The sequence below is a fragment of the Phacochoerus africanus genome, chromosome 9 (assembly GCF_016906955.1).
Source record: "Phacochoerus africanus isolate WHEZ1 chromosome 9, ROS_Pafr_v1, whole genome shotgun sequence".
Lineage (NCBI taxonomy): Eukaryota > Metazoa > Chordata > Mammalia > Artiodactyla > Suidae > Phacochoerus > Phacochoerus africanus.
Window position 1 is genome coordinate 30,976,613 of NC_062552.1, and position 24,603 is coordinate 31,001,215.

Here is a 24,603-nt window from a genome sequence, read left to right on the forward strand (position 1 = left end):
TTGCAGGAGAGGCAGCTTCCCCCCTTGGGTCCAGCAAACCCGCGTGTGACGCTGGCACCCCCTTGGAACGGCCTGGCCCCCCCAGCCCCGCCCCCCCCCACCCCGGCTGCAGATCACCGAGAACGGCGAGTTCCGAAACACCGCAGAACACTAGCCCACCCAGCATCACAGGCTCCCCGTGCACCCCACCCTGGAGCAGCACCCACCACCAGGACCGGACGTCGCCGAGGGACCTCGGGATTGCCTCCCTGAAGGGCCCCTGGGGGCACCTGGCCCCACCCCCACTGCACCATCTCCAGGAGGGAGAGCAGGGACCCTTGGCTGCCCCCTTTTCCTTCCTGTTGGGGTGCTGCCCCTTTGACCCCCAGGACACCACCTACCCCATACAGACCCCTTCACTCCGGGGTGCTATCCCCATCCTCTGCCTCATTAGTCCCCTGAGCACTGGGGGACACCCTCGCCCCACCCTGGGGGCATGGCACCTCCAAACTTTCAACTTCAGGGTGATTTTTTAGCAGTAACCAGAGCTGACAATCTAACTCCCCTCCACCGCCCCATTTTGGCCTCCCCTGTCCCCCTTGTTATGGGGAGGGGACCCCGGGTGAGGGGGCCCTGTTACCCCTTGATTTCTCAGGAGCGTCTGGGGGGGCTCAGCACGCACAAACCCCTTCTCCTCTTCCCACTCTCAAATTTACTCCCTCCCCACCCAGAACCCAGATGGGGTGGAGGGGCCACCGGGGCAGGGAGGGGGCGGCCAGGGGGGAATGGGGGTGGTCTCCCCTTCTTCCCATACCTGATCTGCTCTTGGCTGGTCCCAGAGCGGGGTGAGGGGGCTTATGCCCCCCCCTCCCCCAGTGTGTTGGGTGGGGCACAGTTGAGGTTAGGGTGAGGGGTTAGGGTTTGGGAAGGGGTGTCTGTGGGGGAGAACTCCCCTGGCACACACAGCCCCCCTGCCCCTGCCCCTCTCTGCTTGGTCTCTACTCCCAGGGGGAGGGGGAACTTACTCTAGGAAAAGCCATGTCTCTCTCCCCCAGGGTGGGGGAACTTGTGTTGGAGGAGGGGTGTTGGGGGACCCCTTCCATGACTCTGTCCCCGGGGGGGAGGCAGGACAGGGCTGGGCTTCCCTCTCATCCTCCCCCCCCCAATCCCCTTCCTCCTCCCTCCCGCCAGCTCCACAATTTTTCGGTGTTTCTCTGTACATAGCTCTCTGGCGGGATAGGGGAGGTAGGGTGGATGGGGTTTGGGGGGGCTAGGTCACAGGAGGGAAGAGGCCCCTCCTTGGCATCCCCTTTTCCCCGACTGCCGCCCCCTCCCCAGCCTAGTCCCTCACCCCTTCTTGCGTTTGGTATTGAGACTCTTCCCAGACTCCACTCTTCTTTCTTTTGTATGGACAGTTCCCCTTCAGTCCCATCCCCTACACACCTACACCCAGCCGGGGCCAAATTTATACTTATATAAAAGTTGTAAATATGTGAAATTTTATCCCTGTGCCCTTTCCTCGCTTTCCCAACCTCAGATCCTACCCCTGGACTCCCCCTTCCTCTTCTCTTTGGCTGTTGTAATTATCTGGGGTTTGTACTGTACATATCCGGGGTGTGTGTGTGTGGGCTGGGGGCGACCCCTCTGTACAGAGCTTCCTGGCCCCCTGCCCCCCAGACTTTCCTCCCCACCCACACCCTAAGGGTAGGAGATATTCTTCCTACCTGTTTTATTTTGTTTTCTCGTTCTCCCTCCCCACCCCACCCTACCCCCAGACTACTCTATCCCCCACCATTGCCTCTTTTTCTCCACTCCCAGCCCCATTTCCTTTTTTTCTGGAGTGTGTGGTGAAACAGAAAAATCATGTTTAATAAACGGAGATTGTTCTTTTATCGCTGCGCTGACTTTCCTAGGCCGGGACCTCTAGGAGGACCAGCAGAGCGATAGGATCTGCTTTTTGAAGGGAAAGTTGACAGCCTGGGAGCAACTGTATGTCCCTGCGTGGTGCCACAGGCTTCCCCTAGGATATCCCTATCCCAACCAGCGAGGAGACTTACTGTCTGAGGGAGGGGGCTTTGCACTGGCCCAGCTTACCCAGTCCATCTCCCCTCACCACTGCGCCACTTAACCCGAGTAAAGAGGTCAAGGAACATAGCATTCCCTCATAAAAGATGCCAGGTATATGTTTACGCACACCTCAAAACAATCACCTAGAAAGGGAAATTTATTTAACTGCTGGTTAGAATGCTCCCGTGCGTAATGGGGAAAAGACCGTGGTTCCTTGGCGGATCTGGGTTCCAACCCCAGGCCCGCCGCTCGCGATTTCCCCCGAGGAGACCCAGGATTGGCAACACCTACCTCGCAGGTGGCCGGGGGGGAGGGTACAGGGTGATGGGGAGCATTCCCTAGCCCATACTGCGGGTGCCACTTAGTCGCGCCCTCTCAGCACCTGCAGGAGGAGGGCGCTACATCTAATTACCGGAAAGGCTCCCGGGTCGCTCCCTCCGTCGGGGTGCGCCGTTCTGCGGCTGGACCTCCAGACCTGCCGCCCGGGTGGAAGCCGCGGTCTCCCACCCTCATCGCCCTCTCCCGTACAACCAATCAGTGCGAGGCTTGTAGGTTGGCGCTCCCCAATTGGCTGCAGCTCCGGCCCCGCCCTCTGCGTCGGCGTCCGGCGGGGAGGCGGCGACTTCCGGTCGGGGCGGCGAGGTGGCTGTAGAGGCGCTCGGGACGCCGCCGGGGCCGCGTGTGTAGCGGCGGGGGCGTGGCGGCGGGAACTTGGCCGGCGCTCGTGGTCTCCCGGCGGCGCCCGCCTGGGAGCCGGGCAGTCTGAGCGCGCGAGTGGGAGCGAAGCGGCGGGCGGGAGCCGACCCGGCCGGCGATCCCGGCTCGTGGCCGAAGGATTCATCCCCCCCAGGCCTTGAGGTTAAAGCCGCGGTCGGTGCTTTGGCGTGGAGACTGTTTTGGCTTCCTCTGCGGGGCAGTGCGGGGGCGTTCGGGGAGACGCGGTGCCCCCAGCACGGCTCCCGCGACCCTTTTCTCCTCCCTAGCGTCCGTCCCGCGCCGGCCTGCCCCGTCGCCTGTACGCGACCCTCGGAGATCTCTTCCCCACGAGGCCATGGCTGCCTCGACGCCTGTGCCTCCCGGGGCCCCCTCCCCCGCCTGCAACCCCGCCCCGCGGACGATCCAGATCGAGTTCCCCCAGCACAGCTCCTTGCTGCTGGAAGCCCTGAACCGCCACCGGCTGGAGGGGAAGTTCTGTGACGTGTCCCTCCTGGTTCAGGGCCGCGAGCTTCGGGCACACAAAGCAGTGCTGGCGGCTGCCTCTCCTTACTTCCATGACAAGCTGCTTCTGGGGGATGCGCCACGGCTCACTCTGCCCAGTGTCATTGAAGCCGATGCCTTCGAGGGGCTGCTGCAGCTCATTTATTCAGGGCGCCTCCGTCTGCCACTGGATGCCCTCCCAGCCCATCTGCTTGTGGCCAGTGGCCTCCAGATGTGGCAGGTAGTAGATCAGTGCTCAGAAATTCTTAAAGAACTAGAGAACTCAGGTGGTGGACTTTCAGCCCGGGCAGCCACCCCTTTCCACGCACTTCTTTCCACCACAGCCTCTCCAGGAGGCTGGTGCATTCGCTCTTCCTCTTTCCAGACCCCAGCGCAGGCTTCCGCTTCTACCGAGAGCCCCGTCGTAGGGGACGGCAGTGAACTGGGAGAGGTGTTGCAGATTCAAGTGGAGGAAGAGGAGGAGGAGGAAGAAGAGGAGGAAGAGGAGGGCCAGAGGTCGGCAGCATCCTCTCAGACTCAGCAGCCTCCAAGAGCATCAGGGAGCTTTCCCCGCCCTCCTGGATCCCACCCGCTGCCCACATCCAGTACTCCACGCAGGCTTCCAGAGGGCGACAGCGCTCTGCTGGAGCCTCCTGCCCCTCACACTGCGCTGCCCCCCAAGATATTCTACATTAAGCAGGAACCCTTTGAGCCCAAGGAGGAGATAGTAGGAGGCGGAACGCAATCTGGAGGATCGAAGGAAGAGACCGGAGTGCTTCCTGCAGGGGACGTGGAAGGGAACGGGGAGCTGGGCTTCTTGCTGCCCTCAGGCGCAGGGTCAACATCTGGAGGAGGAGGTCCATCCTGGAAGCCGGTGGATCTTCATGGGAATGAAATCCTGTCGGGGGGCGCAGGCCCTGGGGGAGCAGGGCAGGCTGTGCATGGGCCTGTGAAGCTGGGGGGGGCACCCCCTGCAGATGGAAAGCGCTTTGGCTGTTTGTGTGGGAAGCGGTTTGCCGTGAAGCCGAAGCGTGACCGGCACATCATGCTGACCTTCAGCCTTCGGCCCTTTGGCTGTGGCGTCTGCAACAAGCGCTTCAAGCTGAAGCACCATCTGACGGAGCACATGAAGACCCACGCAGGAGCCTTGCACGCCTGTCCCCACTGCGGCCGTCGGTTCCGAGTGCATGCCTGTTTCCTTCGCCACCGAGACCTGTGCAAGGGCCAGGGCTGGGCCACTGCTCACTGGACGTACAAGTGACTGCTGAGGCTGTGTGCTGACTCCCAGGACAAGGGAGCCCCTGCTGCTGATGGAGCCCCTGCTTATCCTCACTACCCTGGCACCCCAGTCTGGGGTCTCATTAATCATGCCCAAAGGGTAGATAATTAATGAGCCCCATGGTCTTGGGTGTGGGCGTCAACCTGGCAGATTTGGAAGTTCCAGTTCCTTCTCTCAGCCCGGGTTCTTGCTGACTATCCTACAGGAAAACGGCTTATAGCCATTCGTAAATTGATCACTTGTCCATGCTATAGTTTCATGCAGGAAATCGTATTTCAAAGTAGTTGATCTAATGAGAGAAGAGTTAGAGCAGAAAACCGTAATGGTAAATGTTTCATTCACGCTCTTTTGAGTTAAAGGAGCTGGTCTCCATCCAGAGATACATTTGATTCAGAGTCCTGGTAATTCAGAGACTAAGTGCTAAGCTCTCCTCCCTCATCATTGCGGCAATTATGTGAGTAGAGTTCTTTTGATATCCTCCTTTTGTCGTATCTTTCCATGAGCTCTTTAGATCCTCAATTGTGTTCTCACCAGTAGGAACTTTTCCAACACCTGTCTCTGTACGTTGTAGTTGAGCACTTTAACCAGTCGAGCATTTTGCGGGTCACTTAGAACAGTCTTTAGCGGAGGGCACTCCCTCTACAGTCTGTGCCTCTTCTCTGCCTTTGACCACCCTGATCACTCAGGTGATCACGGTGACTGGAATGTGATCAGGGGACTCAGGAGGTGGCCCCTGACCATCTCAGGGGTTGCACCACTGCTCTGAACAAGTGGTCACGGTCAGAGGGACTCAGGGCTGAGATGGCGCATGCTGAAAACTAGAGAATAATTGCACAGCGGGACCATAGCCCCTCTCCTTCCGTCCCACCCACACGCGACAGCCCTTGGTGGACAGGTAGAAGGGTAGATATTGGAGTGGGGAGATTGGTGTAGGTGTCTTAATTTCTTCAAATAAACTTTGCCCTGAAATCAAAGCTGACAGTGAACTGAACTGAGTCATTTATGTGGGAGAGACAGTGAGAACAGAGCTGCAAGGACTTGGATGTATTCCTTATGCAGCTGGGTCATGTTGCCAGGGGAAGAATGGGATGGTGTCAGGCTGGTGCAGAGAACACTGTCCTGGACTTGAGTGGGCCAGATGCTCTACCCTGACCTGCCACTGAATAGCCTCTGGTAAGTTGCCTTATTTTGCAGAGTCTGAACTGTTTAATTAGTTCATTAATTGAAAAAAAAAATTTTGGCGGGGTGGTAGGTACCTCCTAACTGGTCCTCTGTCTTTTTTTTTTTTTTTTTTAAAGGGGTGGGTTCGCATATCTCTGCCCAATGTCCCCTGACTTCGTGCATGATGTCTATGGTTTGGTTATTGTCTGGTTTGTTCACATTTCGTGCACGACGCTGCACTGGACCCTGAGTTCTACTCCCTTCTCAGTAGCACAGCTAGACAGATAGAGCACAAGCCACTGTGGTGGTCCAGAGCAGACCGAGCAGAGACCTGCTCGGGCTCACCAGAGGGTTCACAGAGAACTCCACTGCCAGAGTATGGTGATGGGTGTGGGTGGTGGAACTGGTAAACAGTAGTTGAAGTCACCGTAGAGCCAGGAGTGATGGCCTTTAATCGTGGTCCTCAAAAGTTCTTAGGTATGGAACCTAGAGGGGTTAAAAAAATGTGACTTCATGGCTGAGAAGGTGAATTCTGGCTGGGATCTGTCAGCGGTTCTGAGGAGCCCTGCTGTGGGACCATCCCCGTGGTGAGGACTGACTGCATTGAGAGAGGGGTTGGGGATGAGGGCTGCCAATCTTGGGTCTGCTGCACTGCCACCCACCTGTCATCTTGGCACACGTTCTGCAGGTGACTACATCCAGGGGCCAGGATCCTTGGGTTGCAAGCAATGGCTGACTAGCCTTATCAAAACAGGAATTGGAAGCATGTGGGGTGCACCCAAAGTGGGAGGAATGGCTTGAAGACCAATCTTTGGAAGAATAAGACCTGAGTCATCCAGGGGTTCAAGCAGGAACTCCTGGGGGAGTCTTCAGGTCGTATGTTTTGGGACGATGACCCTGTCGGTCATTTCTTTGTCACTCATCTCAAGATAAAACTTCCCAGGAGAGAACTCAGCCTCAGGTCCACTCTCTGGACAGAGCACCTTGATCATAAGTTCCACTGAGACACCAAATCTTGGACTCCTCAAGGGACTGAAGTTCAGGGACAGAAGAGTGGGGAATGTGTGCTGGCCAGCCCACAGGAACAGAAGCCCACCCATACAGTCTCCATATGTTGCCCATCTTGGGATATGTAAAGCCTCAAATATACCTGGCACTTATTAAGTGTTCCGGTAATACCGAACCTGGAGCTCTTGCTGTGGTGCAGTGGATTAATGATCTGGCTTGTCTCTGGCGTTGCCATAGCTGTGGCCTAGATCCCAGATAAGGCTGAGATTCAGTCCCCTGCCTGGGAACTTCCCCATGCCTTGGATGCAGCTGAAGATGGGGGGAAAAAAAAAAAAAACCTGCCCAACTTCCACCTCTACCCTCCAAATTTAGGGCAGAATTGGGCAGAATTCTCCTTAATCCCCATAGCATTTTATTGCTTCTGTAAAGCCAATTAAAACACTATGTTAGAAGTTTGGGAGTTTTGTGAGTTTTTTGAGGGTTTTTTTGGCTGTACCAGTAGATGCAGAAGTAGGGAACTCCAGAAGTTTGTGGGTTTTTTAAAATTTAAATTATTAGGTATTATAGGAAATCAAGTTCCATGATGCAGGATTTTGGTTTAAACAAATTTAAGCGTGTGCCTCTCTACCTCTCCTTTCCTCCTTATTGTGGAAGAGATGTCCCTTGTCCTGTAAGGCTAGTCCCCTGCCCAGGGCCTCTGCTGGTAATCATCCTCTGTGTCCAAATCTTCACCCTCTGTCTGTGTAGTTTCTCATAAGCATTTAATATGCTCACAGGCTTTGTGAGAATTAACACATGTGAAATGCTGAGAACAGTATCTTGCACTCAGTCTATTCAGTAAACGTCAGCAGCTACTATGAAAAAAACATTAGTTCTCCACACCTTTTTAGGAATCAGTTCTTTCAGGGAGGGGGTCACATAAAGGGAAAATATTTTCGGGGAGTTCCCGTCATGGCGCAGTGGGTCTGGGGGTCAGGAAAACTGGACATGGAAAACTAAGCATCATCTGTATTGAAATAGTTTAACTCCGAGTTCCCGTCGTGGCACAGTGGTTAACGAGTCCGACTAGGAACCATGAGGTTGTGGGTTCAATCCCTGGCCTTGCTCAGTGGGTTAAGGATCCGGCGTTGCCGTGAGCTGTGGTGTAGGTCGCAGACGCGGCTCAGATCCTGTGTTGCTGTGGCTCTGGCGTAGGCCAGTAGCAATAGCTCCGATTCGACCCCTAGCCTGGGAACCTCCATGTGCTGTGGGAGCGGCCCCAGGGGAAAAAAAAAAAAAAAAAAAAAATTCAACTAAAGAGGAAATGAGGCATTCAGCACTCAGGAAGAATTAGATGTTATTTTAATTATTACATTTCTCATAAATGCTAGTGGTTTTCAGGGCTCTTTTTACTGTCTTATAACTTTATACACCTCTGGGTGGTTTTTATCCACTTTCCTGAGTTAAACCATTTCTTCTTTTTTTTTTTTTTTGTTGGTCTTTATGCCGTTTCTTGGGCTGCTCCCATGGCATATGGAGGTTCCCAGGCTAGGGGTCCAATTGGAGCTGCAGCTGCCAGCCTACGCCAGAGCCACAGCAACTCGGGATCCGAGCTGTATCTGCGAGACCCACACCACAGCTCACGGTAACGCTGGATCCTTAACCCACTGAGCAAGGCCAGGGATTGAACCCGCAACCTCATGGTTCCTAGTCGGATTCGTTAACTACTGCGCCACGACGGGAACTCGTCGTGTTAATAGTTAAATAGCTAAACTATTTCATTGCAGATGACGCTTAGATTTCCATGTCCAGTTTTCCTGACCCCAGACCCACTTGGATGTCTTCCCTCTTTTTGTTCCTTTGTCTGTAAGTATCTGCTGTGTACCAGTCACTATGAGAGAAGCAGACGGATCACAGGGGCTGGCAACTCTGGATTGCACTTTAAGAGACGGATGTTTAAACCAGCTATGCAGCTTCTTTGTAGATAAGTCAGATGGGAAAGGAAATAAGCAAGGCAATAAGGTGGAGAGTAACAGAAAAGGGAGGCGCTGATCTAGGATTCAAAGGAAAAGAAAGAGCAGACATGCAAATCTGGGCAAAGAAAATGATTCTGGTAATGTGTTCAGCAGATGTAAAGGCCGAGAGAGAGAAAGGTGTTTGATGAGGGCACCCATGGACCCAGAGAGGAACAGGATGTTGTCTTGGTCCATCCCAGCATCTCCAGCAGGATGCCACAGACTGGGTGGCCTGTAGACAGTAGAAGTTTCTCACGGTTCTGGAGGCTGGAAAGTCCAAGATCAAGCACCAGAAGACCCAGTGTCATAAGGACCTGCTTCCTGGTTCTTAGATGTCTCGTCTCCCTGTATCTTCACACGTGCAAAGAGAAAGGGGCGCTCCAGCTCTCTTATGAGGGCACTAATCCCATTCGTGAGGTGTTCACCTTCCTGCCTAATCACCCAAACCCACCTCCTCATACCATCACCTTGGTGATTAGGATGTCGACATATGATTTTGGGGGACACACACATTGTTCATTGCAGGTGTGATTAAAGAGGCAGGCTGGGGAGTTCCTGTGGTGGCTCGGCAGTAACAAACATGCCTAGCATCCATGAGGGCTCAGAATCAATCCCTGGCCTCACTCAGTGGGTTAAGGATCTGGTGTTGCCGTGAGCGGTGGTGTAGGTCACAGACGTGGCTCAGATCCCACGTTGTGTGGCTGTGGTATAGGCAGGCAGCTTCAGCTCTGATTCGACCCCTAGCCTGGGAACCTCCATATGCTGCAAGTGCGGTCCTGAAAAGACAAAAAGAAAAAAGAAAAAAAAGAGGCAGGTTGGGGCCGGGCTTGCAGATTGTGACAAGGAATTTGGACTTTGTTCTATGCATGTTCTCTCTCTCTTCTTCTTCTTTTTTTTTTTTTTTTGGCTGCACCTAGGGCGTGCAGAAGTTACTAGGCCAGGGATCGAGCCCTTGCCACAGTGGTGACAACGCCAGATTCTTAACCTACTGAGCCACCAGGAAACTCCCTTGATTTTATTTTAAATGCAATGAGAAGCCAGTAAGTTTAAAGTAGGCGTTTCCATTGTGGCACAGTGGAAATGAATCCGACTAGTATCACGAGGATGCAGGTTCGATCTCTGGCCTTGTTTGGTGGTTTAAGATTCTAGTGTTGTCGTGAGCCATGGTGTAGGTCACAGATGTGGCTGGGATCCAGTGTTGCTGTGGCTGTGGTGTAGGCCGACAGCTACAGCTCCAATTTGACCCCTAGCCTGGGAACTGCCACATGCTGTGGATTTGGCCCTAAAAAGCAAAGCAAAAAAAACCCCAAAAAACAACTTTTAAATTTTGTGGGAAAGTGACAAATCAAGGACGATTCCAGAGTTTGGCTTGAGCAGTTGAGTTAGAAGCTATTTAATGAGTGGGAGACAGGCATAGAACTTGGGAGTGGGTCAGGATTCTATTTGAATGACCAGAAGCTATCCAATGGGTAGCTGGGTGTGCTTGACCAGGGGTTGGCAAACTATAAAGGTTCACATAGTTGGAGTTCCCTGGTGGCTCAGCAGGTTAAAGATCCAGGCGTTGTCACCACTGTAGCTGAGGTTCAGTCCCTGGCCTGGAACTTCTGCATGCCACAGGCACAGCCAAAAAAAAAAAAGTTCAGAGAGTAAATGCTAGGATTTGCATGCCAAGAAACAACATCAGGGATATTATATAAGTACATAAAAATTAAGGAAAACAAAATTTCCACAGCTTGAATTAATTGACAAAATGCAAAATATAATAATCAAGTATAATAAGTATAATTTTTGTATATATCTGCTGCTTAATTGGGGCTCAAAGTTAGTGCTTCCTATCTAAAATCAATTGCAAACGTTCATCTGTTAGTACTGATCTATAATGAGATTTTATAACTTCATTTTTGAAAATGGCTTCACTCAGATACTGCCAAATACTGACATCAATCCAAGAGCATATGATTTTAATTGTGCATATTCATCACTTGAAAGGCATTTATAGAATTCTGTGATTTATAGTCTCTTGACACTTGCCTTTTATCACGTCATTACATTGTAGGTTAATCACATCCAGTGGAAGGTTAGGTGGAAGCTCCTCAATTGCACAATTAAATGAAACACAGGGAGAGCCTTCTGTGGCAGCGCAGGCTGGATCCCCAGCCCAGGAACTTCCATATGCCTTGTGTGTGGCCAAAAAGAAAACAAGAAACACAAATTTACTTTGTACTTGCACTGAGGTCTGAAAACATTGCTGAAAGTGTAATTTCAGCTCAGCAAATGTATCCTGCAAACCTGTGAGGGAATATGGAGAACTCCCTTACTGTTCTTGACCTTACCCGTGACTCAGACCACTTTAATGACTCTGCTGCCGTGTATGTTTTGCACACAAGCTCTGTTTTGCCTTGTAATTTTTTGCCTTGTAAGAAATGATACCACACCCACAGTGTATCCACCGATTAGTATATGTATATCAAAATAGGATATGTTCATACAATGGAATGTCAGCCTTAAAAATGAAGGAAATTCTGGAGTTCCTGTCGTGGCGCAGTGGTTAACGAATCCGACTAGAAACCATGAGGTTGCGGGTTCGATCCCTGGCCTTGCTCAGTGGGTTAAGGATCTGGCGTTGCCGTGAGCTGTGGTGTACGTTGCAGACGCGGCTTGGATCCCGTGTGGCTGTGGCTATGGCTGTGGTTGTGGTGTAGGCCGGTGGCTACAGCTCCAATTAGACCCCTAGCCTGGGAACCTCCATATGCCGTGGGAAGTGGCCCTAGAAAAGACAAAAAAAAAAAAAAAAGGAAATTCTGGAGTTCCCATTGTGACTCAGCAGGTTAAGAGCCCACTAGTATCCAAGAGGATGTGGGTTCCATCCCTGGCCTTGCTCAGTGGGTTAAGGATCCCGAGTTGCTCTGAGCTGTGGTATAGGTCGCAGATGAGGCTTGGATGTGGCATTGCTGTGGCCGTGGCATAGGCTGGCAGCTGTAACTCTAATTCCAGTCCTAGCCTGGGAACCTCTATATGCTGGGGGTGCGACCCTAAAAAGAAAAAAATTAAAAACTAAAAATTAAAAAATGAAAGAGGAGTTCCCGTCGTGGCGCAGTGGTTAACGAATCCGACTAGGAACCATGAGGTTACGGGTTCAGTCCCTGCCCTTGCTCAATGGGTTGACGATCCGGTGTTGCCATGAGCTGTGGTGTAGGTTGCAGACGCGGATCCCGCGTTGTTGTGGCTCTGGCGTAGGCCGGCGGCTACAGCTCCGATTCAACCCCTAGCCTGGGAACCTTCATATGCCGCGGGAGTGGCCCAAGAAATAGCAAAAAGACAAAAAATAAATAAATAAAATAAAAATAAAAAATGAAAGAAATTCTGACACAGATGCCAACACGGGTGAGCCTTGAACACATATATGTTAAGTGAAATAAACCAGGCGCAAAAGGAAGAACGCTGTGTGATTCCTCCTCTTTGAGGGACTGGGAGCAGTCAAGTCCTGGAGACAGAAAGAATGGTTGCTGCCAGGGGCTGGGATCAGAGGGTGGGGAGTTAGTGTTTAATGGGGACAGAGTGTCAGGTTAGGGAAGATGGAAAAAGTTCTGCAAGGTGGATGGTGGTAATGGTTGCACGCAACTACTTGATGCCACTGAATTGTACACTTAAAAATTGTAAATTTTGTTAGGCGTGTTTTACCACCATAAAAGCATCAATAAATGAACCACTAACGAGCTAATGGGTCTAGGCATTGAGCATCACTGGCTGCTGATACCACAAAAAGGAAACAGCCAGACATTACCTGCTTCTTATGGAAAATGCCACCACCACTTACTAATTAGTCTGGCCAAAAGTATTGAACTTGAATGTGATCAAGCCTCAAGATATAACTACCGGTTCACAGAAAATGCAGAAGGCAGGGGACATGTTAAACCACAGGGACCTGTTTGGGGTGTGCTCAGAGGACCTCCTGGCCCCTTTTAGGTGATGTAGGGAGCCTGGGCCGTCAATGGCATCCTGGCCTTCTCACAGTAGGTCTCATGGGGTGTGGACCAGGCCCCCAGTGATATCCCTAGTTCCCCACAGTCTAGTAAGAATGCTAGCCCCCACCCGCTCCAGTAGTTCCCTGATCTGGGAGTGAGAGCCACATGGTAGGAAAAGACATGTGAAAGCCCCAAACAGCCTCTCCTACTCCCGCCCAGGTAAGTTAGAAGTAGTTTTGCATTCTGCATGGAATGGCAAATATACCACTGTGGCTCCTGTGAAAACCAGGTTGAGGAGTTCCCTGGTAGTGCAGTGGGTTAAGGACCCAGCATTGTCACTGCAGCGGCTCAGGTCACTGCTGTGGTGTGTGTTCCATCCCTGGCCCAGGAACTTGCACATTGTGTGGGTGCAGCCAGCCCTCCCTCCCCCCCAAAAAAACCCTCACAAAAAACTAGATTGATTACAAAGGATGGTGGTAGAATATTTGATAACCCAACATAGCCCCTGTCTCTTGTTCACGGCTTTTCCAAGTGGTAATTGTATTCTTTCCCATCGCAGTCAGGAAGGAAGATCAGAAGCAGGTCACGTGGAATTCCATGGAACAGACAGCAGTGTACAGTCATGGTCTTTCCCAGGCCCTCTCTTCTGCTCCCTCTCTCTCGGTCTCCCTATACAATAGAGGCTAACGTGACCTTGATCATCTGAACATTCCCGGGAATATTACACTGATCCATTGCACTGAACACATCTTAGACCAGGAGCAAGGAGTAGCAACACTCTGGATGCCCCATAAGACACAGGTATACCAGGGGTAGGAGGTAAACTACACACAGACCCAGGGGTATCTCATTGGTGAAGGATTAGGAGTCCAGGGATGACTTCTTTTTTTTTTTTAAGTAGGACCGCACCGGTGGCATATGGAATTTCCCGGGGTAGGATTTGACTCAGAGCTGCAGCTGCCAGTCTATGCCAGAGCCACAGCAATGCGGGATCTGAGCCACATCTGCAACCTACACCACAGCCACAGCAACACTGGATCCTTAACCCACTGAGCAAGGCCAGGGATCGAACCCACCTCCTCATGGGTACTAGTCGGGCTTGTTACCGCTGAGCCACAAGGGGAACTCCAGGAGTCCAGTGACTTTGGACATGATGAGTCTTGTTGCTGATGTAGACAAAGGTTTCCTGGTCAGAGTTTTAGAAAATCAGACCAGCCACATTCCCTTCAGTCAAAGCCTCAAGATTGATGCCCTAACCCTCTTCAGTTCTAGGAAGGCTGGGAGAGGTGAGGAAGCTGCAGAAGAAAACCTGAAGCTGGCAGAGCTTGGTTCATGAGGTTTAACCAAAGAAGCCATCTCTATAACAAACATGAAAGTGCAAAGTGAAGCAGTAAGTGCTGGTGTAGAAGCTGCAGGAAATTACCCAGAAGATCGAGCTCAGATCATTCGTGAAAGGACTACACTAAACAACAGGTTTTCAGTGCCTTATTTTGGAAGAAGATGCCATCTAGGATTTGCATGGCTAAGGAGGAAAAGTCAATGTCTGGCTTCAAAACATCAAAGGACAGGCTGACTCTCTTGTTAGGGGCTAATGCAGCTGGTGACTTCAAGCTGAAGCCAATGCTTCTTTGCCCTTTCCAAAACCCTAGGGCCCTTAAGAATTATACTAAATCTACTCTGCCCGTGCTCTGTAAATGGAGCAGCAAAGCCTGGATGACAGCACCTCTGTTTGCAACATGGTTTCCTGAATATTTTAAGCCCACTATTGAGACCTACTGCTCAGAAAAAGACTCCTTTCAAAATATTACCGCTGGAGTTCCCATCGTGGCACAGCGGAAACAAATCTGACTAGGAACCATGAGGTTGCTGGTTCAATCCCTGGCCTTGCTCAGTGGGTTAAGGATCTGGCGTTGCCCTGAGCTATGGTGTAGGTCACAGACACGGCTTGGATCTGGTGTTGCTGTGGCTGTGGCATAGGCTGGCGGCTGTAGCTCCGATTCCACCCCTAACCTGGGAACTTCCATATGTCACAAGTGTGGTCCTAAAAAGCCAAATATGTATGTATATGTGTATATATATATAATGGATATATATGTATATGTATGTGTTTGTGTGTGTCTGTGTGTGTATGTGTATATAATGGACGGTGAGATTCATGTCTTCCTGCCTGCTGTCACAGCATCCATTCTGCAGCCTATGGATCAAGGAATCATTTTGACTTTCACGTGTTATTTTTTAAGAAATACATTTCATGGAGTTCCCACTGCATTGCACTGGGATCAGTGGCATCTCTCTAGTGGTGGGTGCATGTTCGATCCCTGGCCCAGCACAGTGGGTTAAAGGATCCGGTGTTGCCACAGCTGTGGCATGGGTCACAAACCGGCTTGGATCTGATCTCTGGCCTGGGAACTTCATGTGTCTCAGGGTGGCCAGAAAAGAAGAAAGAAAGACATTTCATGTGGCTACAGCTGCCATAGATAGGGATTCTTCTGATGGATCTGCGCAGAGTGAATTGAAAATCTTCTGGAAAGGATTCACCATTCTAGATGCCATTAAGAACATTTGTGATTCATGAGAAGAGGTCAAAATGTCAACATTAACGGGAACTTGGAAGAAGTTGATTACTATCCTCATGGATGACTTTGAGAGATTCAAGACTTCACTGAAGGTAGTAAATGCAGATATGGTGGAAATAGCAAGAGAACTAGAATTAAAAGTGGAGCCTAGGAGTTCCGATATGGCACAGTGGGTTAAAAATCTGACTGCAGTGGCTTGGTCCCTGCAGAGACACAGGTTTGATCACTGGCCAGTGCTATGGGTTAAAGGATCTGGCGCTGCCACAGCTGTGGCTCAGATTCAGTGCCTGGCTTCCATATGCCATGGGTGCAGCCATAAATAAATGAACAGCTTGAAAGACATGACAATTGCTGCAATCTCAGGATAAAACTTTAACAGACAAGGAGTTGTTTCTTATGGACGAGCAAAGAAAGTGGTGGTGAAGATGCTGTGAAGATTGTCGAAATGACAACAATGAATTTAGACTATGATATAAACTGTATTAATAAAGCAGCAGCAGGGTTTGAGAGAATTGACTCTAATTTTGATAGAAGTTACACTGTGGGTAAAATGCTCTCAAACAGCACTACGTGCTACAGAGAAATCATTTGTGATAAGAAGTCAATTGATGCAGTAAACTGCATTGTTGTTTTATTTTAAGAAATTACCACAGCAACCCCAGCTTTCAGCAACTACAAAGCTGATCAGTCCGCAGCCATTAACACAGAGGCAAGACCTTCCAAGAGCAAAAAGATTATGATTTGCTGAAGGCTCAGATGGCATATTTTTTTTTTAGCAATAAACAATTTTTAATTAAAATTTAATATTTTATTTTATTTTATTTTGTCTTTTTGCCTTTTCTAGGGTCACTCCTGTGGCATATGGAGGTTCCCAGGCTAGGGGTCTAATTGGAGCTGTAGCCGCCGGCCTACGCCAGAGCCACAGCAACGTGGGATCTGAGCCGTGTCTGTGACCTACATCACAGCTCACAGCAACGCTGGATCCTTAACCCACTGAGCAAGGCCAGGGACCAAACCTGCAACCTCATTGTTGCTAGTCAGATTCGTTAACCACTGCGCCATAATGAGAACTCCAAAAATTTAGTATTTTAATTAAAACTTAGTGTGTTCAATTCCTGGCCCGGAGCAATGGGTTAAAGGATCTGGCATTGCCACAGCCACGGCGTAGGTAGCAGCTAAAAATCAGATTGAGTCCCTGGTCCGGGAACTTCTACAAGATGCAAGTGTGGCCATAAAAATTTTTTTTTTCAAAAATTGTTTTTTTTAGACAAAATGCTATTGCACACTTAATAGACTATAGTATATATATATATATATTATTTTTTGGTCTTTTTTTGTCATTTCTTGGGCTGCTCCCACAGTATATGGAGGTTCCCAGTCTAGGGGTCTAATTGGAGCTGAAGCCGCTGGCCTACACCAGGGCCACAGCAATGCGGGATCTGAGCTGCATCTGCAACGTACACCACAGCTCACGGCAACGCCAGATCCTTAACCCACTGAGCAAGGGCAGGGATTGAACCCGCAACCTCATGGTTCCGAGTCGGATTTGTTAACCACTGTGCCACAATGGGAACTCCTAGACTATAGTATATTTACAATAGCCAAGATATGGAAGCAGCCTGTGTCCACAAACAGATGAATAGATAAAGATATAAAGAGATAAATAGATAGGGAGCTAGCTAGCTAGCTAGTTAGAGATATGCACATACAATGGAATGCTACTTAGCCATAAAAAAGAATGGAATTTTACCAATTGCACCAACTTGGATAGATTTCAAGGGAATTATGTTAAGTGAAAGAAGTTAGAGAAAGACAAATACTGTATGATATCACATATATGGAACCTAAAAAATACAACAAATGTCAATATAACCGAAAAACAGACTGACAAATATAGAGAACAAACTAGTAATTAACAGTGGATAAACGGGAAGGGGGGAGATGGGCGTAGGGGTCTTAAAAATTTTTTTTATTGAAGAATAATTGATTTACAATATATTGGTTTCAGGCATACAGCACAGTAATTCAGATATATATATATAAAGTGCATATACATTATTTTTCAGAATCTTTTCACTTATTGGTTATTATAAAATATTGCATATAGTTCCCTATGCTGTACAGTCAGTAAGCTCTTACTGGGTATCTATTTTATGTATAGTAGTGCACATATGTCAGTCCCAACCTCCTTATTTATCCCTCCCCCCATTGTTTACCATTTGGTAACCATAAGTTTGTTTTCTGTGTCTATGAGTCTCTTTCTGTTTTGGAAATAAGTTCATTTATAAGGGGCAGGGGATTAAGAGGTACAAACTACTATGTAAGAAATAAGCCACAAAGTATGTAATATAACAGAAGGACTATAGCCAATATTTTACAATAACTGTAAATGGAATATAATCTTTAAATATTGTACCTCTATAATGTATATAATATCATACATCAACTATATCTCAATTAAAAAAAAGACTACAGTATAGTGTAAACGTAACTTGTGTATGTGCTGGAAAAACAAAAAATTCAGTGTGACTTGCTTTATTGCAATATTTGCTTTATTGAATTGGTCTAGGACCAAACCTGCAGTATTTCTGAGATCTGCCTGCTTCGGTGGGGGGATCATCCACAGCCTTGATCGCTCTCCAATGTTTTGCTCTCCATTGCAGCCAGTGAGGACTGTAGAGGATGCCTGATTTCCGTGAGGAGGATGACGTTGCTGTAGCCGAGGCCAAGTGTGAGCACTGAACCATCAACTGCAAAGGGCAACAGGGATATTTCAGTACTCAGAACATCTTGGTCCTCCGAAATCTTTAGTGGTAGCAGATTGGTCATGCTGTCCCTAGGAAAGAGATACATAATTGACCTACTAGAAATATTGCTTGATGTATGTAAAGAAAAACTCCATGTCCGGAGTTCCTGTCATTGCTCAGTGGTTAATGAATCCAACTAGGAACCATGAGGTTGCAGTTTTGATCCCTGGCCTCGCTCAGTGGATTAAGGATCTGGCGTTACTGTGAGCTGTGGTGTAGGTCGCAGACATGGCTCAGATCCCATGTTGCTGTGGCTCTGGTGTAGGCCAGTGGCTACAGCTCCGATTAGACCCCTAGCCTGAGAATCTCCATATGCCTTGGGAGCGGACCTAAAAAAGGCAAAAAGATGAAAGAAAGGAAGGAAGGAAGGAAGGAAGGGAGAAATGGTAGAATGTTGAAAGCTCTCGATAGAGAGAGAGAGAGAGAAGAGGAGGAGAGAATCTCTCCTTCTCTCTCCCTCCTCCGAAAGAAAGAAATCCTCCCTCCCTCCTCCCTCCCCCCTCCTCCCCTCCCTCCCTCCCTCCCTCCCTCACGACTCCCTTCCTCCCTTCCTCCCTAAAAAGGAGAAAAAAGAAAACAACTCCAGGTCTGGTAGCCAAAAATTTGGCTTGAATTGCCCTAGTAGAGAATGATGGCCTCACCCAGTTTCCAGCCTTAAGTCAGATCCCAGACCCAGAGCCCTCTGAAAAGACCAGTTCCCCTTGAGGAAGGACCTTGCACCACTGCCACAAGTGAGCACCCAATCTTCCTTCCAGCACTTCCCCATGGGACCTGAGCCACTTACTAGAGTCATCGTACACTGGGGGAAGGAAATAACTCACCCTGTGGTTATCTCCCTAGTTACTGAGTGTATAATTGGAATAGATATATTTGGCAACTGGCAGAGTCCCCACATTGGCTCTGACCCATGGGGTCATTACAGGGTCACTGTGGTCAGCAGGGCTAAGCGGAAGCCTCTGGAACTTCCACCCCTTGCCAAGATAGGAAACCAGAAGCAATACTGCATCCTGGGGGAAATGAGACATTGATGCTCCCATCAAAGGCTTGAAAGAAGCACGGGTGGAAGCTCCAAGTCCTCCCCAGTTAATTCACCAGTTCGGCCCATGCGAAAGCAGGTGGATTTCAGAAAAATCACTGTGGACTATGATGCAGCCACTGTCCTGGTGTAGTCTCTCCTGCAGTATATTTTACAGGCCCTATGACTCATCTAGAAGTTGGGTGTCTGTATTTTAAATTAAAAAAAATATGGAATTTTAAAAATATCTTTAAAAATTGGGGTTCCCACTGTGTCTCAGCCATAATGAACCCAACAAATATCCATGAGGACTTGCTCATTGGGTTAAAGATCAGGTGTTGCCCTCAGGTGTGATGTAGGTAGCAAACGTGGCTCAGATCCTGAGTTGCTGTGGCTGTGGTGTAGGCCAGCAGCTGTAGCTCCAACTCCACCCCTATCCTGGGAACTTTCATATGCAGCAGATGCAGCCCTAAAAAATAATAATAAAATAATTAAAAGCACCTTAAAAAATAGATTTCTAACTTAATTGCTTTGTGGTCTAAGCACATGGAATTATATGATAATAATGTTGCAATTTGTGAAGACTTATTTCGTGTCCTAATAGTCAATTTTTGCTGTTTTGTAGATGTCCCATGTGTACTTGATAGGAATGTGAATTATCTTTTTTTTTTTCTTTTTGGGGCCGCACCCATAGCATATGGAGGTTCCCAGGCTAGGGGTCCAATTGGTGCTACAGCTGCCGGCCCACACCACAGCCACAGCAACACCAGATCTGAGCCACTCTTCGACCTACATCACAGGTCACAGCAATGCCGGATCCTTAACCCACTGAGCAAGGCCAGGGACCGAACCCGCAGTCTCATGGTTCCTAGCTGGATTCGTTTGATTGCACCACAACGGGAACTCCTGAATTATCTAAGTATAATATCCAAGATTGCTTATCTATGGTGTGCTGATACATTTCTTTTTTCTCTCTCTCTTTTTTTTTCCTCTCTCTCTCTCTCTCTCTCTCTCTTTTTTTTTTTTTTTGCCTTTTCTGGGGCCGCTCCCACGGTATATGGAGGTTCCCAGGCTAGGGGTCTAATCGTAGCCGTAGCCGCCAGCCTACGCCAGAGCCACAGCAACGTGGGATCTGAGCCGTGTCTGTGACCTACATCACAGCTCACGGCAACGCCGGATCCTTAACCCACTGAGCAAGGCCAGGGACCGAACCTGCAACCTCATGGTTCCTAGTCGGACTCGTTAACCACTGAACCACAACCCCTCTTTTTTTTTTCTCTTTAGGGCTGCACTTGTGGCATATGCAAGTTCCTGGGTTGGGGTGGAATCAGAGCTGCAGCTGCAGGCCTACACTACAATCACAGCAATGGCAACACCAGATCTAAGCCGTATCTGCAACCTATACCCTCAGCTCACGGCAACACTGGATCCTTAATCCACTAAATGATACCAGGGATCAAACTAGCATCCTCATGGATACTAGTGGGTTCTTAACCACTGAGCCAAAATGGGAACTCCTATGGTGTACTAATACATTTCTTAATAAGTTTATCTCCTTGATCTAGAAATTTCTGAGAGCTGTATCTTAAAATGTCCCACTGTCATTGGGAATTATAGATCCCTCCTTGTAATTCTGTCAGTTTTTGCTTTTTATATTTATAGACTGTTATTTGATATATACAAATTAAGAATTATTAATTCCTCCTTGTGAATTATGTCATCTGTGATTATGTAGAGATCCTCTTCATTTTCTTTCTTTTCTTTTTCTTTTAGTTATGGCGTGAAGCCTCTTGATGTGTGTGAAAGCACCAAGACCTAACCACTGGGCCACCAGGGAGCGCCCTCCTCTTCATTTCTTTCTCTTTTTCTTTTTTTACTTTTTAGGGCTACACTTGCAGCACATGGAAGTTCCCAGTCTAAGGGTTGATCAGATCTGTAGCCACCAGCCTATGCCACGCCCATGCCAACGCCAGATCTGAGCCGTGTCTGCGACCTTCACCCCACAGTTCATGGCAACACCAGATCCTTAACCCACTGAGCGGGCTAGGGATTGAACCTGAGTCCTCATGGATACTAGCTGGGTTTGTTATCACTGAGCCAAGATGGGAACTCCCCTATCTCTATTCTTTTAGTAAATATATTTTCTATTTTAACATGCATACTTGACAGCCAAAAGATGGTTAATTTCAGAACTGGGGCCTCTGATGGCTACTGCACTGACCACCGTCCTCCCATCCGGTGTGTTAGTATGTCCAACATTTGAGTCTTATTTTATATCTTCCATACTGATGTTATTCTTATTGCCCTGAACAGTCAACACCTGTTTAAATGTCCTCAGTCTTTATTTGTGTACTTCTCTCTTGCATTTCACTGCTCGGTTTCCTTATCCTGAAATAGGTACCTTAAGAATCTTTCTGTAAGTGATAAATTCTGAGATTTTCTTTGAGTAGAAATGACTTTATTTCACCCTTTTAAAAAATTAACTTGCTTTATGTTTTAAAAATCCATAATTTAGGAGTTCCCTTCGTGACTCAGTGGTTAACGAATCCAACTAGGAACCATAAGTTTTTGGGTTCGATCCCTGGCCTTGTTCAGTGAGTTAAAGATCCCATGTTGCTCTGGCTGCGGTGTAGGCCGGCAGCTGTAGCTCTGATTAGACCCCTAGCCTGGGAACCTTCATATGCCATGGATGCGGCTCTAGAAAAGGCAAAAAGGTTTTTTAAAAATCTATAATTTAGATGTCTTGATATGCCAAAGTTAAATATTTGTGTCTGTACTTTTTCTTTTGCAGCCGCACCTGTGGCATATGGAGGTTCCTAGGCTAGGGGTCAAATTGGAGCTGTAGCTGCCAGCCTACTCCACAGCCACAGCAGCACCATATCTGAGCTTCGTCTATGACCTACACCATAGCTCACGGCAATGCCAGATCCTTAACCCACTGAGTGAGGCCAGGGATGGAACCCACATCCTCATGGATACTAGTCGAGTTTATAACCTGCTGAGCCACAATGGGAACTCCTGCCCTTTCTAATCTTGATTGGTACTCAGTTTGTTTGTTTTGGTATTTTGTTTTGGCCCATGTCACGTTCCCTCGCCCAGAGATTGAACTCGAGCCCAGAGATCGAACTCGAGCCGTAACAGTGACAATGCCTGATCCTTAACCTGCTGCACCACAAGAGAACTTGAAAGGTCCCTTTTTCATGACACTGATTAGCTGAATAGGCACGGCTGGTGGTCTTATGGGATAGTCCGCCTTCTGGGTCTGATTGCTTCCATATGGATGTATTTAGCAGGTTTCTGTTTCCTCTAGATTCCTTTAAACGGTAAATCAGAGCCAAAGGCTTGATGAGATCGAAGTCCAGCATTACTGGCCAGATCATATCACAAGGGATGCAGTATTCAGATCAGAAGACAATGCTCTCTTACTTATCCACCTGTTATGTAAGTATTCTTGTACAAAAGTTATACATGCTAAGATTGTGTCCTTTGTTAATACTTTGTTTCAGATTGTTTCTGGACAGAACTTCTGTGAGGCTGGTCCCAGTGAGGCTACAACAAAGGAGAAACTGGGAAGAGTGTTGGAAACACATGGAGGAGATGGTGGCCTATACCTTTAACCTGTAACTAGCATAAGCTGCGACCACCTGGAATATGCGTCTGCACAGGTAGGAGAATTTTTCTAGGATGTAAATCTAAAGGGTAATGTTGCTGGGCTGGAGGGAATTGCATCTCCAACCTTGCGGAGGTTGTGATACCAGATACCAGATTACTGTGTGATACCAGATTACTCTCCAATTAACGCATTTACACCTCCGCCAGCAACATGGAGATGTTTCTTTTCCCCAATGCATGGGATTTTCAGATTTTTTTTTTTGTCTTTTGTCTTTGTTGTTGTTGTTGTTGTTGTTGTTGCTATTTCTTGGGCCGCTCCGTGGCATATGGAGGTTCCCAGGCCAGGGGTTGAATCGGAGCTGTAGCCACCGGCCTACGCCAGAGCCACAGCAACGCGGGATCCGAGCCGCGTCTGCAACCTACACCACAGCTCACGGCAACGCCGGATCGTTAACCCACTGAGCAAGAGCAGGGACCGAACCCGAAACCTCATGGTTCCTAGTCGGATTCGTTAACCACTGCGCCACGACGGGAACTCCGGATTTTCAGATTTTTAAGAAACTTTTGCCGAAATCATTGTGTGAAATAATATCTCATTGTGGTTTTTTAAAAGTTATTGCACACATCATGACATTTTGCCCCTAAGTTCTAGACTATTCATCTTATGAAAGTAAGGACATTTCCTACTTAAGCGCAGTATCACTATCACTAATAAAAGAATAATTCCTTGGAGTTCCCTGGTGGCCCAGTGGTTAAGGATCCAGTGTTGTCACTGCTGTGGTGTGGTTTTGATCTGTGGCCTGGGAACTTCTGCGTGTCACAGGCGTGGCCAAAAACACACAAAACAACCAAAAAACCCTCATATGATGATATGTTGCAAGTCCAGGTGAAAATAAGATCTCATTGAAACCAATATATAGAGGGCAAGAATGATCCATCAGTCCATGCTACATGTAAAAACAAACAAATAAACCAAAGAATCCACTAGAGTGACATGCTTAAACCATTAAACCCTGGCAAGAATCACACGAGGGAATAATATTAAAAACTCTCTAGGAAGTACCCTGGTGGCCTTGAGGGTTGGGGATCCAGTGTTGTCATTGCTGTGGCTCAGGTCACTGCTGAGGCTCAGGATCAGTCTCTGGCCTGGGAACCTCTACATGCTACAAGCACCGCCAAAATAAAACCTCTCTCCCCTGCTCTAGGCACTTTGCTCATGTTATCTTTAACCTTCATAACAACTGCAATGAAGGTGATATTCCCACTTTACAGATAGAAATTGTAACAGGATCATTAATTTATAGCTAATTGGGGAACCCCAGTTAAAACCCAGGTCTGGATGATTGTGAAGTTCATGCTCTTTCAAATTCACCCCATTATCCCTCAAAACTGTTATTAGAGGAATTCCCGTAGTGGCTCCGCGGCTGAAAAACCCAACTAGGATCTATTAGGATGCTGGTTTGAGCCCTAGCCTCGCTGTGAGCTGTGGTGAATGTTGCAGACTCCGCTTGGATCCCGTGTGGCTGTGGCTGTGGTGTAGGCTGGCAGCTGTAGCTCCAATTCAACCCCCAGCCTGGGAACTTCAGTATGCGGCCCTAAAAAACCAAACCAAAACAAAACAAAATAAAAAACTGTTATTAGATAAAACATCATCATTTACACCATGTGTGGGTTTTTTCCCAGTTTCAATTTTCTTTTTTCATTTTTGTCTTTTTTAGGGCCACATCCTTGGCATATGGAAGTTCCCGGGCTACAACTGGAATTGGAGCTACAGCTGCTGGCCTACAACAGCCACAGCAACACTGGATCCCTGACCCACTGATCTAGGCCAGGGATCGAACCCATATCCTCATGGATACTAGCCACGTTTGTTACCACTGAGCCATGATGGGAACGCTCCCAGTTTCAGTTTTAATTCAGGCCAGTTACCCCCGTGGATCATA

General features: G+C 48.4%; 2 protein-coding genes across 6 annotated transcripts in view; both read left to right on the forward strand.

Annotated features, from left to right (window-relative positions):
- Positions 1-1,871, forward strand: part of SYNGAP1 (synaptic Ras GTPase activating protein 1) — a 30,374-nt gene extending 28,503 nt beyond the window's left edge. For all 5 annotated transcript variants that reach the window (XR_007136928.1, XR_007136930.1, XR_007136931.1 and 2 more), the window contains one exon: positions 7-1,871. The gene's annotated coding sequence lies outside the window, so the exon portion shown is untranslated. The remainder of the gene's footprint in view (positions 1-6) is intronic.
- Positions 1,872-2,671: 800 nt separating this feature from the next.
- Positions 2,672-5,496, forward strand: ZBTB9 (zinc finger and BTB domain containing 9). The gene has a single exon (XM_047796589.1). The coding sequence runs from the start codon at positions 3,098-3,100 to the stop codon at positions 4,502-4,504; it is 1,407 nt and encodes a 468-aa protein (XP_047652545.1). The 5' UTR covers positions 2,672-3,097; the 3' UTR covers positions 4,505-5,496.
- The last annotated feature ends 19,107 nt before the right edge of the window (positions 5,497-24,603 follow it).

Bases quoted from the DNA above. Each gene is read 5' to 3' on its own strand.
- ZBTB9 (XM_047796589.1), top strand. From the start codon at position 3,098: ATGGCTGCCTCGACGCCTGTGCCTCCCGGGGCCCCCTCCCCCGCCTGC.